Source organism: Labrus bergylta, chromosome 1 (assembly GCF_963930695.1).
Source record: "Labrus bergylta chromosome 1, fLabBer1.1, whole genome shotgun sequence".
In the NCBI taxonomy this organism is placed as follows: Eukaryota; Metazoa; Chordata; class Actinopteri; order Labriformes; family Labridae; genus Labrus; species Labrus bergylta.
This window is the reverse complement of record NC_089195.1, coordinates 18744821-18762677: the sequence shown is the minus strand read 5'-3', so window position 1 is coordinate 18762677 and position 17857 is coordinate 18744821. Positions and strand designations below refer to the sequence as shown.

Below are 17857 nucleotides of genomic sequence, written 5' to 3'. Positions count from 1 at the left end.
TCTATTGTGTGTATTTCTAGTCAAACCTGCAATACAAGTTTTTTTGGGGGGGGGGCTTTTATAGCTGGAAACAGGAAATGTGAGAGAGGGTGGGAGATGACAGTGGTACAAACGCTACACCTTCCTCTGATCCACTAACTGAGCAAAACCAGTGCCCAGCTACAAGTAATTTTAACTGGTACTTCCAAAACAGGCATATATTCAGTTACTTTAAAATACAAATTCCAGATCTGGAAAAAAAAAAAAAAAAAGAGTCACACTGTTTCATTTATATATCTAAGTAAGACCTTGTTACGTTCCCCAAGATGACCTTTTAATTTAATCTGTAGCAACATTGTCCACACATCCTTAGGCCAACGCAAAACTGTGGCTATGTGTTCAAACACAACAAAGAAAGACTCAACTTCCGACTCTTCAAAAACAGGAACAAGAGAAATAACAACAACAACATGAATTCACACAATGAGCTAAAGTCAGTGGGCTTTGCTAGCTCTGCACCATCGGTTTAAGAGTTTCGTCTTCTCCATGGCAAACTCATTAAAAGTCTGGTGGGGAGCCTTCCTCAGGTTAAGGAAGCACTGTCGAAAGGCTTCAGGTATAAGCTCATACACACTCAAAATGGCATCCTTAACCTTTTCACAATCAAGGGTGTCCTCAATTGACAAACAACAGTAAACCTCCAGGGCCTTACCTTTTAATTTACTCTGTAGCAACACTGTCAACACATCCTTAGGCCAACACAAAACTGTGGCAATGCGTTCAAACACAACAAAGAAAGACTCAACTTCCGACTCTTCAAAAACAGGAATAAGAGAAATATGTTCTGTTACATCAAAATGTATTTCAGAATTCAAAGAGGAACACGGACAAGCAGAAAAAACTGAAGACATCGTTGCTACACTGTAGGAAATTACAAAACACTGGCAGCTACCAATGTCTTATCCCTATAAGCCACCGCTAAATTTCTTAACAAAATGAACAAACTGGGTTACACTCACTGCAATAGTGAACCAGGTAAATTTGTTGCCGGATGCCAAACACTAGATTCCAAAACACAACTAGCCAACACACAAACACAACTTCCTCAGAACCTGCCTAACACAAACTTACCTAACTGTCTTCTGGGACCTGCCGGGCTCAAGGTGAATTTAAAGGCTGCATCAATGGCCGAAGCCTCGAAATGCCTACCCCCCCACCAGGGAACGTACTCCCCACCCAGGATTTGTCCCGAAAATAAGAAAGGCAAAACAAAAAAATTAGTGGCCGAAGGACATACCAGAAGAATGTCTTGAAGGCTGCAGGGCAAATAATTGATACCATAACCTGTCATCATGAAAATACACTGCAATGAAAAAAGACAATGTCTGCCCATGTATGCGATTCCTTATGTTTTCAAGACTATATGAACTGTTGTATGAATTGGGCGGTAAGGTGATGCAGCTCTGATGGTTGCAAATTTGAGTTTTCTTTTTTATTTCAACCAGTTGTTTCACTTTAGCTGTTGCTGTAAATCAGCTGGTTTTTAAGTTTTGCTTTGGCATTGTTTTGTTTTTTTATAATTCTGAATCACCTGTTACATCTAGAGAGTTAAATAAAAATATTCAAAATACGGCACTGATAGCCTTGTTTAATCTATTATTTATAATTTAGGAAAACTAATATTTCTACATTCCTTTCATCGACTGTCAGGAACAACATGAGAAAAGAATCTGATTGTATTGCCTCAGGAACAAATAAAGTTCAGCAAGTTGATTTTTAAGGTTGAAAAGTTACATATTGGGGCTTTAAGTGAAATGGTTTTAGTTCTATGCAATGCATGTGTCAAAGTGCTGACCGGGGGGACAAAAGCCCTCCTGGCCAAGGTGTGGTGAAACAGGCACATCATGTTTTTAAGGTAACCCTTTTGCAGTTATTTTTTGTGCAGGTAAACAAAAACCACTACCTGTTAGACAAGATTCTTTGCTCTTACATTTGAGGTAGGGTCAGGGAGAATGGTAGCAGCTATGGAGGAACTAGTTTTTTTTTCCCGTAAACAAATTTAAAAAAAAAGAGAAAAATACAGCATAATGATAAAAAAACGAACTAAATTTCAGATAATTAAAATACACACTTGTATGTGATGCTACATACATTCAAACAACTTTAAAGCAGTTTATCACAGGACTTTGAAAAACACTAAGGGGGAACTACATTTATTTGGATTTCTGCCTATAGTGTCTTCTGAATCAATCTAAGAGTGTTTCCAAAGAACCACCTGTCTTGTGGTGATATGAAGTCAGGAGACTTATTTAGAACTATTGGCCCCTGATCATGGTAGCAGCTGAAGGTTCGAAACAGCACTTTGCTGCATGTCATCCCCCATTCTCTCCGACATTTCCTGTCTCTCTTCAGCTGGCCTATCTAATAAAGGCAAAAAGGCCTGAAAAACACAACTTTAAAAAATAATAATGTTGGCCTTTTCCCTGGGGCATACATGAATTATGTACATACTTAAATACTTTTAGCTCATGAAATATTTGGACCCTTTTTAATTGACCTGTTCATTCAGTTCCAAATCAATATCACAATAAAAACTGTTCTTACAGGTTAAAGGTTAACTAAAGAGCTTCTTTGTTAACAGACAAAGTAATGTTTAACTTTATCCTCAAATACATTCAAAGCAGCAGGCTATTACCTCATATTCGACACACTCATTTTAAATATCTCAAAACCAGCAGTTTTGCCATCTGTGTTTGCTGGTTGCATGTGCTACTGCGTCTTTGTTTGCCAATACAACCTCCTCTTTAATGCTGTGGTTAAACCAGACTTCACTTCACATTCAATTATAAATGAATGACATACTTTTTTGCAATTTGCAATATGTGAGTGAACTGTTGTTCGCATCATGACGATTTCATGCTTATTGAACACTGACGTGCTAAGTCACATGGCTCTTCCATACATGAGCGCATGTAAAATACTACAAGAAGCAGCAAAGATGGGGAACACTGTTAGATTACAGTGCAGTTGAAGGAAAATTATGGTTTATTACAAAGTATTTAATAAAAAGCTGTAAGGTTTGTTGTTTGTTGATTTTCTGTTTGCCTGCTAGCCATGTTAGCTCCTTCAAATCACACAAGTAAAAATGTAAAAACCCTTGAAGGGTTTCCAACCAATCACAGGGCTAAAATGTATGATGTGTCCCAATTCAGCATCATTTGAAGGACCCAGAATGCTTCAGTCTTCGTAGCCAGTGATAGGCTCAGGCCTATTTGAAATAAGATGGTCAGGTCTGCTGAGTACTCCCCGTATGTCACCTGCTGTCCCCGTCCTTACCCTTTTGTAATAGTCGACCCTGTCAGCTTGTTTTAATTTTACATTTACATTATTGTATTTTTTTACATTATTGTATTGTTTTTTATTTAAATGATGTAAATATGTTTGATCTGTTTTTAACTTCTATTTTTATTTTTTATAAGTATATTCCCGTCCCCTTTTCTGGAGCTGCTGTAATGCACAAATTTCCACCACGGGGGATCAATAAAGTTGATCTTTAATTGGCACTCATTGATTAGTTCGCTCATTGATATGTTGGGCCGAGCATGCTCAGGGAGAACATGCAAACTCCACACAGAAAGGCCCCAGGTGGGTTTTTCGAACCAGGAACCTTCTTGCTGTGAGACGACAGCGCTGATACTGTACATATCATGCCTTGTCAAATCTTGCCCAATAAAACATAAAACAGGAAGTAAGCAATCATTTAGTGCGCCACTATAAAGGCATACGCAGTGCTGCAAGCAAACATAGCTAATACAAAACATACAAGTATTGTTCCAAAGCAAACCTTACATGATTGTTTCACTCTTCATTCTTAAGAGATGATTGTGGTTATGATTCAGTAGGTTATGTACTGTGAAACAGCCACCTGCTGCTTTGTATCAATGATACATACAGTAAACGTTGAATTAAGCCAAAATCAGACTGTATTGTGGTAGCATTTGTTGTAAAAACTGAAACTGGGTAATGCGGTTGACTCTTTGATATGCACACAACTGTGGTTAAAGCCTCCTTCTTCTTGGCCTTGGCAGGATCAGGACACATGTAGGATAGTGTTACTATTTAAATAAAACATCAACTTAACTGAGGGAGTTTCGGTACACTATACCTACCTGGCAAAAAGACATGTCAGGCTATATTTGCAGAGAAAATTAATTTAAAAAAAAAAAGGTATGATGTGGTTACAACAAAGTGTACATTGATTCCTGCGGTATCCTTTCCTTCTTTATCATCTGACACAAGACAATGTGAGGAATATCTACAACAGGCTCCTGTCCTACCTTTACTATTATAAAGATAGAATGATTATCAAAGTTGGAATAAAATGTAAGAGTGGCAATATGTAATTTTGATACAAGTTTTGCAGAAACAAAAAGTGTGGCCTTTCCTGTTTCAACATAAAGAAAAATGTGTCTCCTCCCTTTTGCTTAATTGCTGTGCTAGAGCCCCTTTCTCCTTGTTTAGTCACAGGCAAACACACAAAAACACAGTCATAGAAAATTCCTAAAGAGACCGCAAGACACCATGCAATAAATTTTCATTTGTGGTGAGGGACAAATTCATTTTTTGTTTTTTTTCTAAGCATTTGTATATCATCAGTCTGCCTTTAAGTGTGTGTGTGTGTGTGTGTGTGTGTGTGTGTGTGTGTGTGTGTGTGTGTGTGTGTGTGTGTGTGTGTGTGTGTAGAGTCTCGCACAAAAGAAGTTTGTCCAGGCGACAGGAGGTGTAAAGCTCTGTGACACGACCTCTCTCTCTCTCTCTCTCTCTCTCTCTCTCTCATTTAATATCGTCCAAACTCATTGTCAAAGAGGGGACAGGGAAGATACGTTTGACATGGAAGTTACTGTGAGTTAATAGGCCTGCGCCATACGTTTTTTAAATGCTTCATCAATTGCTAAAGGAAAGTAAGTTAAGGACGTCCAGGAAGAAAAGAAGCCGACAATCATGAGGGATCCAGGGACTGGCTCAGGTAGAAATGTGCTGAAAAGGTAAGAACGTCAAATCCCAGTAATTGCCTTCAAATTAAAACAAGACGTTTAGGCTAACATACATAACATATTGTGCAGAACATCAGGGTGTAAAGTGAGAAAAGTTGTTGTCTTATAATAAAAAGATTACTCGCCATCTCTCATCCCCCCCCACATGTAAATTATCCTATCCTAAATTCAATTGCTCACATTTGGAGAGCTGATGACATTTCGTATTTAAAGCAAAAAATGCGGGGTATGTGATAAGACCTGCTGGCCACACCCAGGCAAACCATTCTCGGACTGTCCGACTCAGTGTCATCTCTAAATCGGCACAATGAGAAAACAATAAGCCACAGTAACTGGACCGTGCTTTATCTGATGTTTATTCCGATGAACAATCTTCTCTAGCATCCAAGGTTACTGGTTCTTCAGTGTCAGAGAGATGTCTATTTTACTCATTTTACTTCCCTCAAGGGTCTAATAAGAATCACAACTTAAATGTGCAGGAAGTGACAATCGCATTTTCTTTAGGCTGGAAAAACAATTTAAAAACAGAAGTAGCATATTGCCTAAGATTTTTTTTATTTATTTTTTTTATTTTTTTTATTTACTGTGCTACGAATTTTAAAGAGACCCAGATATATCATATTCATTTATTTTTTTTCCATTTCAGCCAACCGCCCGCGCTTTTCACCCTCAGCTGTAACATATCCTATATCAGACGCACCCACTCCTCACCTGTCGCTCAATTTAAGCAATTAAGTCGCCTAGCAATCACCTTTTACCCGGTTGCGTCAGCGGTTAACTCACGCAGCCCAAGCTTCTTTAAAAAGTGAAAACACCATAAAATGTCACTGGTGCCGTTTCACGAAATCACGGCGGAGCGTGCCGGTCTGACAGCTCCTGCTGCCCGCGTCATCACACTCACCTGGCGGAACTTCTTCGTGTCTGCTCTCTGCTTCAGCAGGCGAGCACAGAGGGCATTGGTAGACGTCCTCCTGTCCACGTCACCTCGGGGACCACGGAGTGTCGTTAGGTTTTTCCCCACTGAGGTGGAGGGAATCGCTGCGGCACATCAGTAAGATTCCAGGCCGCAGATTGTTTAGTGCTTGTTGTGCATGTGTGTTTGGTGGGAGCAGGTTCCCAGACTTCATTTGTTTGACTGAGTCTGGCCTGCTGCCATTTAGTCCACACCTGGTCTCATGTTGGTCCCCTTTTCGATAGACTAGGCCTATTTGTTTGAGTATTTTGATTAAAAACAACGAAAAATGAAACCACAATAAGTCGCCCTATTTAAAACCCAGTAAATTAATTCTGAAGTTAGCTCTGTAGGCAACATGATTAGGATCAGGACAACACTTGTCTTTTTCAGTGAGAAATGCTCAAAAGTGTGATTTCAAAGATGGAAACATGCCACTGTCTTGCTCGGGATGCATTATTTGTCTATGTTTAAGATTGTAGCACAAGTGAGACAGCCATTCAATGTTCTTTCTCTTAATGTTTCACATTCCGGTGCAAATATTTGAACTAAAGGCAGCGGCCTGTCTAATGGCTTGCTTATATCCTTATTTCCTAATAAACTAGATACATTTGAGAAATCCTGTAGGCCAACGTGCGAGCATTGCCCTGAAAGATGAGCTAAGATACCTTTCAGGTACGTTGACTACAAGAGAAATCTCAAAATCTAACCTGATAAATGCGAAAGTCCATGGAATTTGCTTTAGTACATTTTTGGGATCTGACTAAACACCCTTTTTAAAAGATAAAATCATCATGTATGTTTTGAGGTCATCGCCTACATTTTTACTTGTGTTTTGGAATAATAGTACAAAAAGATAGTGGCCATCATAACAACATATTATCTGCAGCATGTTATTTTGTATTTCTTTCACAGCTGCAGTCTTGCAAGGATGTTTCATCTCTGTACAAAGCTGTTTTTGAATTTGTTTCTTGCAGTTGTTTAATTGATATCAAGTACTGCGTTCCATATTTGAAGTGCAGTGTAGTGATAACTTTGAATTTCATTAAATCCATCGTTATCTATTGAGTGCTGGTCCACATTGACTTATTGCAAAAGGATACTTTTATAACCCCAGAACTTGACTGAGAAACATCGCCTCCTCTCTTCAGAGCTGTTTTCACATATGCACTTATATGCACAATTTGGAATATATTTTAGGACCGTCTCTGAAATACAAAGTTGTAAGGGAGAGGGTTGGGTCTCATTAGGTAGGAAAGGATGTAAAAAGGACGCTGCGTCGTAATGCCTGTACAAGATATCCAAGATGGCAGGCAGAGCAGGGTCCAATGCTATAATGCCAGTTATTTCCTTTATATCAGTGCTACCTAATTGGATATATCCACAGTATCAACTCAAATGAAAAACAACATAATGGTGAGCAAAAAAAAAAAGAGCACGATCCTGCGTTATAACATGCACAATGATTGCACTGGTTTCTCATTGTTCATGCCATATAAACCTAATCGACCCCCACCTGAATGCCGGGGTGAAATTTCACTGGCTTTCATTAAACTGTGTAAACAACCATGGGTACATTTTAAACAGGCTTCAACATTGTCTCCATTGCAACACTATACTTCCTGTTTTCATCCACCATAGTGCTCTAACTGGTTCTTCCATTTTTATTTCTTGTGTTTTCAGCCACCATGGTGAGAGTCCGTGTCATCAGAAGAAATGTTTGTTCCACTCCTGGTTCCACTCCTGGTTCCAGTTAGTGCTCCTGATTTGTTTGCTGCTCTTAGTCTTGTGTTACATTCTGTCCGAAAGCTCTGTCTCGTGGTTGGACAGTTTCCCCTCGCAAGAGCACTACAAGAAGTTTTTCAATCTGACCAGACAGATTTACAACCGTCCTAATCTCATACCACCTTATGAATCGACTACCCTGCCAACTACTGAAGCACCCTCTTGGCCTCAGTATCACCAAGCCTACCCACGCAACTACCACTTCATCATGGATAACACAGAGGTATGCAGCAGCCCAACCCCTTTCCTTGTTTTGATGGTTCCAGTAGCACCAAATAATGTTGCAGCTCGTGACGCTATTCGGCAGACGTGGGGCAACGTGAGAAAGGTTCAGGGCGAGGTGGTGCGTACTCTGTTCATGCTGGGTTCTTCTGGAGGAGCTAACGTCGAGCAGCAGCAGCAAAAGCTCAAAGAGGAGAATGTGAAGCATCGAGACCTAATCCAGAGCGCCTTCAAGGACACTTACAGCAATCTAACCATCAAGACCATGGTTATCATGGAATGGCTGGTGACGCGCTGCCCTTCAGCAGCCTATGCCATGAAGATTGATTCAGATATGTTTCTGAATATTGACAATCTAGTGATCATGCTGAAGAAGCCAGGCATCCCAAAGCATAACTACCTTACAGGGATGCTCATGTGGAACCGGCCAGTTGTGCGCTCAAAGAACTCCAAGTGGTATGTCTCTGAGCAGATGTATCCAGAACCAAGGTACCCAACCTACACCCTGGGCATGGGATACGTCTTCTCCAATGATCTTCCGGAGAAATTTGTGGAGATATCAAAATCAATAAAACCCTTCAACATTGAAGATGCTTATATTGGAATGTGCATGAAAAAGCTTGGACTTGGACCCACATCACCGCCAGATCCCTCCCAGTTTCAGGCCTATAACACACAATACAACCGCTGTTCATTCTCTAAGGTCATCACATACATTCTCGCGACCTCAGAACAGCTGGTGAATTACTGGACTGATTTAAAGAAACCAGGACCTCCTTGTTTAAAAAAAAAATAAAGAATTCACTTTGGTGGAATATGGGATATTAATTTATTTAATGATTTCTAATGTTCTGGTGTTAAGTTTTCCATTCTCATATGAGACCACTTTTGAGTAGTTTTGACTACTAATGTTACTGTAGGCAGATATTTTGATGAGCAGGCCTCTTAAATGTACAAATACATGATTCTTTTGTGTCTGAACATTTAGATTTATTGTAGCGTATCTTAATGCTATATGAAGGAAGCAATGAATTATATTCATATTAAAATATGTACATTTGTTGTTAATGGCACAGAAATCTTAGCTCGTCTGTACATCTCTCTTCGTGGACTTTAGAAAAACACTTCAAACTACAACTACCTGGCAGATAATGTTATTTTTCTAATTTAAATTAACTACTAAGGTCTCACTATTCTATTGAACACACCTCTTAAACAAAGTTATTCAACATGTCACAAACACCCTTGCCTTTTTATTCTCTGAAAATGCACTTCATTTTCTACATTTAGGCCATTGTGTTTTTATATATATTTATATTTATTTATATATATATATATATATATATTAGTTTTATGAATCATTACAAAAGTTAGAAGTCTGACCATCCGTTTTATTTTAAGACATTTTAGTTGCAAACTGCAAGAATTGCAAAAGACTATGTTTCTTACCACTCATGGTTGTTGGGTAAAGATTTACAAGACTACATGTAGCTTCCTGCAGAGATTATTTTTGATCTTGCTCCTGGTGGAAATTTAGATGGAGAAAAACAAACAATATGTCAGAAACGGTGTAGTGCCATTCAATCCGATGCAAATTAATTAAGATATCCCAAGTCATTTTATAAGTTTTAAAAAAATATATAATTTATATATATATATATATATATATATATATATATATATATATATACATACATACATACAGAGAAACAAAGTGGAAAACGATTGATAATTTCAAAGTAACGTATCCTTTAGACAAGCACAAACCGATCTTAAGACATTATGTAGGTTATATTGACTTAAGTCTTCATCACACAACCATTTCAAAGTGTCTGTCATGATTTGGTCTTTTTTAGTTTTGTTTAGTGTTTCTTCATGTATGTATTTTGTAGTTGTCCTCAGTGTTTATTGTCTTGTGCTCATTCCTTCCTTTGTGTGTTTCCCTCCATTGTGATTGCCCTCATTGTCGTCACCTGTGTTATTAGTCTCACTTGTGTTTGATTACCCCTTTTATATTTAGTCTCAGTGTTTCTTCCCTTCCGTGTCAGTTCGTTCTATGTGTTTGTCGGTGTCGGTTTACCCGTGGGTCCGTGTTTTCTCCTGTTTGGATTTTTGGAAGAGAGTTTTTGTTTGCCTTTTTGTTTGAGTCAATATTTTTGTTGATTCTGCATCTGGGTTGTCCTCTTGGTTTTCCCAATCCATGACAGTGTCTCACTTTCAAGGAGATATGAAAATTTGTTATTACAGGCACAAAAATCTTTCCTCTTCTGTACATATCTCATCATGGACTTTAGAAAATTCTGCTAACACTTACAACTAAATATTGAATTCCCTCAACAGGCACAAATGCAAACCAATTAAACAGTTAAAGGAGATAACACTGTATGACATAGAGCCATTTGTCTGCTGAGATAGGAGAGCAGTGCTTTTGTACTTAAATATTAATAGTGAAAACAACAGGAAAAATTATCATTGTAGAAATGTTTTTTTTATCTTTTCATTATTTCTCTGTGATGAATTGGAAATGGTAATGGTAAATGGATTTGAGCTGGTAGAGTGCTTTTCTAGTCTTCTGACTACTCAAAGCGCTTTTACACCACGTCACACCAATACCCATTTACACACGTGATGCCAGAGGCTGCTATGTAAAGTGACCATCAGAAGTAACTAATCCCATTCTTAAACCAACGATGGAGCAGTGATAGCAACTTGGGGTTTAGTGTCTTGCCCAAGGACACATCGAACTTGTTGCCGCAGTAGCTGACCTTCCGGTTGAAAGACAACGACTCTACCAACTGACTGAGCCACAGCTTATGATGTCTAGGGATCATTATTAACCCAACAGTTCTTGTTTGTCTTTGGTATAATCTGATATCCAACTTCTGTGGAATGTTTGGTATAACGCAGCAGAAATTGAACATGAAACATATCAACTGGTTTTGGAATTTTAATCGATGCAGAGCTCCGTGGCCTGATTATCGGATCTTTAATGTTAAGATCGTTTACCAATCCTAATCAGTTCGTCTTTATTCCTCTAACTTGTAGGCCTTTAGTTAGGCATTCATTAACTGTTGACATTGTTTCCTTAAAACATAGAAGGAATGAGGACCGAAGTTTACAATTACTCAGTCGTCGACGGAGTGATGCTAAGATGTAACTGGTTGCAGTAGATGAGATCATCACAGATTTGGGATCTTTTTAAGGACCTTTCAAAGGTTTTAATAAATGTTTTCTGATGCTTGGTGCATGTGTTGACAATGGCCTGTTACTGTCTGGCCTTGGTAATATGGTTTAGATGTGTTGTCATAAAAAAGGCAAACCAATCCTTTTTATGTTGCAGGTCAAATTGAACCTTTTTATAGTTAAAAAGAATCAAGGAAAAATGTTTGTAAGTAGTTTTTCAATATGAAACTTCTTCTGTTGGCCCTAATTAGTCTTAACTTAAAATAGATGGTTCAAAAAACTTCATCGTGACTCAGAAGGTGCAAAACAAAAGGAGGGAGGGTGGGACTTCCTATGCGGGTTATGGATTTGAGTTGGCATGCAGAATGAGCATTTGGTGGGCTGGGACAGTCTCAGTTTTGGGCTCCTCCTGGCTAGAGGGGCCGCTCACTGTGGCAGTACTGGGTGGTGGAGGGGTGGGGGTTTGCAATCAGCTCACAGTGGATGAAAGGCTGCTGGCATTCAGAGGTCGCTCCCCTCCTCTACATGCAGGAGAGCTGATTTGAGGAGTCCCAGAGAAGAATCTTGAAGAGCATGACAAGTTTGACGTGCAAAATTCATTTGCACAAAGCACACTTTCTTTATATTAAAGATAGTTTATTTTTTCATTTCTTGTTCTAAACCTTCTCAACATACTGTAGCAGAGATAAAGTTTACCTTCAATACAAATCCTCATGACTCGTTTGGCTTGCTTTTAAGTGAACAGGTCAATTTGACCCCGAACAGAAGAGGTGTCTCATTTCTCTGTATCAACATCACCCCATGAAAAAAAGTTTTAAATAAAAAATGAAAATACTGAAAGGAATGAATCTTAAACTAATGTATTTTATATCAAGGATTTTCCAATGTACATACAAAATAGTTTGAACATGTGTTTTTTTTTATAAAAAATCAGCTGGATTATCCTAATATAACTATGAGCTGTGAAAGGTGAATAGCAACATTGCACATCATTTTGATTTCATTGTCAGTAATGCGGTACAAACACATTTATTAGGATTTTTTGGTTTCTGACAACTTTTTGATGAGTAAACATGCACCAGGTCACATTATTGCTGTCCCTGACAAACGAACAGCAGGAGGGTTAAAAAAAGAAGTGGAAAAGTTATCCTGACTCTTATCAGTTAACTATTCAGCAGGGAGTGTTTTTTTTCCCACTTCTTTTGTTTGTGACAATGGAAGGCATATCAGGTGGCATTCATGTCTGACATTTGTTGTTGAGCAACGCCTCATATTTGATATTCAAGACCATGCTGACCATACAATGATCTTTGTTTAACAGTTTGAATGGAGTCTGATACAGAAAGGGAAAAAATCATTACTGAATCAGTATTAAAGTAGGTTATACCTTTGTTTACCTGACAGGGTATGTAGGCGTACAAATAGTCCTAACTGCAATGTATTAATGACCAGTAAAACTATACGTGACGTTTCAAAAAAATCTAAAACCGAGTTTTAATAAAATCAATGGGATTGATGGGTCAATCAAATGTGGCTTTCTGCATTATTTGCAGATCACATTATAGATTATAGACCAAAATGCATGGTAGGAAGTGTCACCCGTGTAGGAAGTGTCATCCGTGCACTCAGGTCTTCTTGGGCATATTTTGATGCTTTGGTTAGTGATTTTTCTTTATTCACACTGGTGGTGTGTAAAATAGGGAGAATTTAAATTAAGAAGTCTGTAAAAAAAAATCTATCAACCCATCAATTAATCAATCTTTATTTATGCCAATTCACAACAAATGTTATCTCAAGACACTTTATAATAAGCAGGTAAAAAAGAGAAAAAAACAGAAAGAAAGGGTAAAAAGGCTTGGTGATCTCATCAAAAAGCTTATTTTGTGGACAAACAGTACACATTAATTTATTGTGGACACATTTATACATATTTTCAGTTAACTGTCACACAAGACAAAGAAAAGTGACAAACTTTCATCATTTAATAGATAAAACAATTCATTGTTGGCAACTTTAAGACTGAAAAGTGGGTAAAACATATAAAACAGATCATCTGAGTGTGTTTGTATTTGCCAGTAGAGGGCACACATTAAGTTTCAATTTTATTTATCCAAAAACAGATATATTTACAGTGTAACAGCAGCAAAGAGCAATAATAGCAAAGGCAGAAGACTGTAATAACAGTCTATGGTTTTATGTAAGTTAGGAGTAAGCCTAACTGAAACACAAGTAAGTTAAATTACAACATCAACGCTTACCATTTAGTTGTGTTTAAATAGTGTTATTAATGCAATATGTTTGGGTTCTGCACTGTTCAGAAATGACGTGATTTCATTAGTTCTAGTTTTCGCCCTATTACAATTTAATTAAATCTAGTCAATGAATCAAACAATGTACAAATTCACTTGAAATAAAACCACATATTAGAAGTCAGACCCTTGAGCTGACCTTCTATTTATTCAACTTTATGAGCAATTCATTGAGAAATAAAGCCTTTGACACATGTATATTTGAAGATAAAAGACAACCTCGCCTGGAGGTATAGCCTAATGTCTCTTCTGCTGCAGAATCTCTCACCTGTGACTTTATCTCATTCTGCTGGCAGTGCGTTCTTTCTAGGAGATTTCAAATGTGTTACTTGTCTTCAGGTGATTCTCTACGTGTGTTTATATTAATCCGTCCTTGTTGAGCTCTTCTCTTTAAAACCTGACGCCTCTTCTGCTCTCTCGCCTGTCCGTTTGTAAAGTGTAAAGCAGGAAGACAGAGGAGGCGGAGCTGAGAAGACTGCTTGATAACATTGTCAGGAAGTAACGGCACGTCATGCTCCCGTGTTTATAGCGAAAAGCTTTTTGGATGGGGTAATGCTTATCTTAGCTCTACTGTATTTACTCCATGCTTTACATGTAGTTTACACGTTATAGCCGATTAACTATTAAAAATAAGTAGGCTAAGTTTAGAGGATTCATTACCCAGACACTTCTTCCTGAAATTAGGAGTGAGTAGCAACAGTTTACTTTACTGCGCTTCAGACTCAAGGCATTTTCATATTGTTGACACATCAGTGTTGAACATCTTCCGCGTTTATTCTTTTATCCAGTTGTCAAGTTTTCTCACAATTTCGGAGAGGATGTGGTGATGACTCAGTGGCACGTGAAACGATCTGAATGAGCCATGCACTTTCCATTTAAAACGAGCATCAATCAGCCTTGTGTGATATTTGTCATGGTCTTAATGGTGTTATTTGTAAAGCTATCTAATGTTGGAGAAATGGGCGTGAGACCTGCGTCCATTTTTGTGTGGAATTGAATATCTAAACATTTACAGAGTTTGTTGCTGCTCAGTTATACATGACGGTGTGTGTGTGTGTCTCTCAGCAGCTTTTAAAATTTTTATAGGGCCTATCATACATGTTATAAAAGGTTGAATTTGGATTAAATGAAAAATACTGATATAGTGAAAAGTTTGACTAATTCATCACACTTTGAGTGTGTTCCTTTGTTGATGCTTCAGTCGTGTGTTATTGGATTTTGTGGGGTTTTTTTCCCCCTTCCTATTTAACTTTTATTTAACCAGGAAAGAAACTCATTGTTTCCTTTTGTGTCCTGGCCAAGACAGGCAGCAGCAACACATTAACAGAGCCACATACAAACAAAGAGCAGCCAAGCATTCAAATACAAAATACATTAGACATTAAGAGACACAAATAACAAATCCAAACAGCAAATGTTTCCAGAGGGATCTTGGCATCAGGATCATGGGATCCACTAAAGTCAATAATTTGTTGGATGTAGGCTACATATACAAGTTTTAACTAGGTATCAAACCTCAATACTTAGTTGGTAGGTAAATAGTCGAGGTCTGAAAAGTGGTAGGCTACCAATAGGCTACATGCCTTAAATCTGCATTCTATCAGTTGTCCACAGGGGGTCGCTCTGTTGGCTGCAAAAAGAAAAATACCCTACTTCTCAATGAATCTAGTACCTTGCTTAACATTTTCTGACACTTCCTGGTTTTAATAGCTTGTTTCAAGTCGTCATCCAAACAGCATGATTATTATATAAATAATTGTCCCGTTCATGAAGCAGTTGAGGAGGATGTACTGTATGTCTAGTTCATGATGGATAAGTCACAACCACTGCAGCCTCTCAATCAGGACAGATGTGTTGACATGCTGCGTATCCAACTCGACCAAATGTGATCACCAATTCTTAGTGTCTTTATATTGGAATCAAATGAATCTGCTGTTTGATCTTCTTGACTTATACATTTTTAATCCAAATAAGAAATAAATAACACTGTTGTGCACACAAAGAAATATGGAGGAGTGCTTGTACATAATGACTCACTGACGTCCACTGATCTCCGGTTAGTTATTTTAAGGTTTAATGAGCCATTCAAAGGTGCAGCTGTGCTGTTAAAAAATAACTAGGCTATGGAACTAATCGATCTTGTTGTGGACGGTGTTGCTTCCTTTTGTAGGTCATAAAGAGTCATTCATATTGTGGGTTCATAACCAGCTAAAACTTTAAGCATAACATTTGATATTATGCAACAATTTTTTTGGAACTTTTTAAATGCAAAATGCTTTTGTGGAATGCTTTATCATCTGAATTATACTTGCTGAGTGTGCTGCTATAATATAACATGTTTTATTTTTCTGTGCAGAGTAAATGGAGAACTGGAGGAGACACGTTAAGCACATCTCCATCCTCATCTTTGGAGCAGTGGTGATCTTCCTCTTTTACCACAACTCTAAAAGGAAGTCAGAAGCATGGGGACCTGCTCAGGAGCTTGACAATTACTATGTCCCCTATCCAGGAAACTACAAATTCATTATGGACGAACCACCGACATGTAAAAAGACAACTCCTTTTCTGGTCCTGATGGTCCAGATCTCACCCTTTGACGTGGCTGCTCGAGACGCCATCAGGAGTACGTGGGGGAGTGAAAAGCTGGTTCTGGGTCAGCAGGTGGAGACTCTCTTCATACTGGGCCTGCCTGGTGGAGCAGACGCTGAGCAGCAGCAGAAGAAGCTGGAACAGGAGAACCAGCAGCACCACGACCTGATCCAGAGTGACTTCCAGGACAGCTACCGCAATCTGACCATCAAGACGATGACGATGCTGGAGTGGCTGTCAGCTTACTGTGTCAGAGCCTCCTTTGCCATGAAGATCGACTCGGATATGTTTCTCCACGTCCCAAATTTGGTGAAACTTTTACTGGATTCAAACACGAAAACACTAAACTACATGACAGGTCTGGTTTGGTGGCACAGCCCAGTTCTCAGAGGCCTGTTCAACAAGTTCTACATGCCTAAGACAGTGTTTGCTGAGCCTGAGTACCCCCCTTATCCCCTGGGCATGGCCTACGTTATGTCCTTGGATCTGCCTCGAAAAATCCTGGAAGTTTCTTCTCACATTAAACCGATTTTTATAGAAGATGTCTACCTGGGAATGTGCCTGAAACGCCTGGGTATTTCCCCCACAGACCCTCCTGCAAAGACGATGTTTCTTGTCGACCCTGTGCATCCTCTGAGCACCTGCTATCTCTCTAAAGTGATCGCTATGACGACGACAAGCATCCCACAGATGAAGAGTTACTGGGAGAGGAGCAGACAGCCAGACGCTAAATGCTGATCAGGTTTACAAAGACTGAAGTTAGACTCCTTTTGTTCTGATTGGGCTCATGTCACTGGCTCACTGTCTGAATCTGACAAAAAAAAAAATCTTGCTTTTTGTTTGTGGGTATTTGTTTAAAAGACATAACTTTAAGCACTTGTGCCTGTATTTGAGGCTGACATTCATGGCCGTCTCAGCTTTCATAAGCTGTTTTCACAAATGCACTCCAGAAAATCTGAGGACAGCCTGCTACTGAAATCTTCTTAAAGTACTTATTCACATATATTCCTTACTGCATCGATGTTTTTTTTAAGTTTGGGGAATGGAACATTTAGAATGAGATCTTTGATGTGTGACGTAATAATAATTTAATGTTAATATATGAAGACATGAGATTGTAGAATAAAACCTGTTTGCACCTTTGATGATGGAGATATGGAGTTAAGTTCCTCTTCCGTCTTCCTCACTCAGCAGAAGCTTGCCTTTTATTTACAGTAGTAGTTGCTCCTTCTTCCAGAAGAGGGCAGGCTTACTTTAAGAAAGATTAAAAAAAAAAAGGGACTGGATTTCTCAGGGGACTATTCCATGCATGTGTTTATTTTATTTTCTAATATGGATGAGAATGTTTTTTCTACTTTTTACCAAAATTGCCTCTTCTGACTATTTCTTGATGAGATTGAACTGAAATACATTCTTGTACACTGTACTGTGAAGTGACCTGGACAAGAGGCGAACTGATGTCAAAGATGGAAAATTTGAAGTTTTGTGAGAAAACAACATAATTTGACTGTACTTAATTTACCTTCAGTTTCAGTGCAAACATGAGTTTATGCTCTCCATGACTTTTTAGAAAACCATTGTTTATTTTTCTATAGAGATATATGTTATTTCCAGAAAAGGGTTCTGCTGTACTTTTGCACAGCATGTCGCATCATTGTCAATAAAAAGAGTGACTTAGATGTTAGCGGTGTCCTGAATGTATGAAACTAATAAATACATAACATCTGAGACAAACGCATAAACAATAGATTTAAAGACATTCTCCCCTCACCTTTAAGACTGAA

General features: G+C 38.5%; 2 protein-coding genes across 4 annotated transcripts; both read left to right on the top strand.

The window, feature by feature from the left end:
* Positions 1-4416: 4416 nt before the first annotated feature.
* On the top strand, positions 4417-8807 carry LOC109991773 (beta-1,3-galactosyltransferase 5). 2 transcript variants are annotated; one of them, XM_020644153.3, is made up of 2 exons: positions 4417-5024; positions 7669-8807. In XM_020644153.3, the coding sequence occupies exons 1-2, from the start codon at positions 4981-4983 to the stop codon at positions 8786-8788; spliced, it is 1164 nt and encodes a 387-aa protein (XP_020499809.1). In that variant the 5' UTR covers positions 4417-4980; the 3' UTR covers positions 8789-8807. The 2 variants fall into 2 exon arrangements, with proteins under 2 accessions (XP_020499809.1, XP_020499800.1); XM_020644144.3 differs by lacking the exon at positions 4417-5024 and adding an exon at positions 5544-6084.
* A 4991-nt stretch (positions 8808-13798) lies between these two features.
* On the top strand, positions 13799-17757 carry LOC109991523 (beta-1,3-galactosyltransferase 5). 2 transcript variants are annotated; one of them, XM_020643845.3, is made up of 2 exons: positions 13799-14033; positions 15841-17757. In XM_020643845.3, exon 2 carries the CDS (start codon positions 15846-15848, stop codon positions 16809-16811), a length of 966 nt encoding a protein of 321 aa, XP_020499501.1. In that variant the 5' UTR covers positions 13799-14033; positions 15841-15845; the 3' UTR covers positions 16812-17757. The 2 variants fall into 2 exon arrangements, with proteins under 2 accessions (XP_020499501.1, XP_020499494.1); XM_020643838.3 differs by having other exon boundaries at positions 13811-14170.
* Positions 17758-17857: the final 100 nt, after the last annotated feature.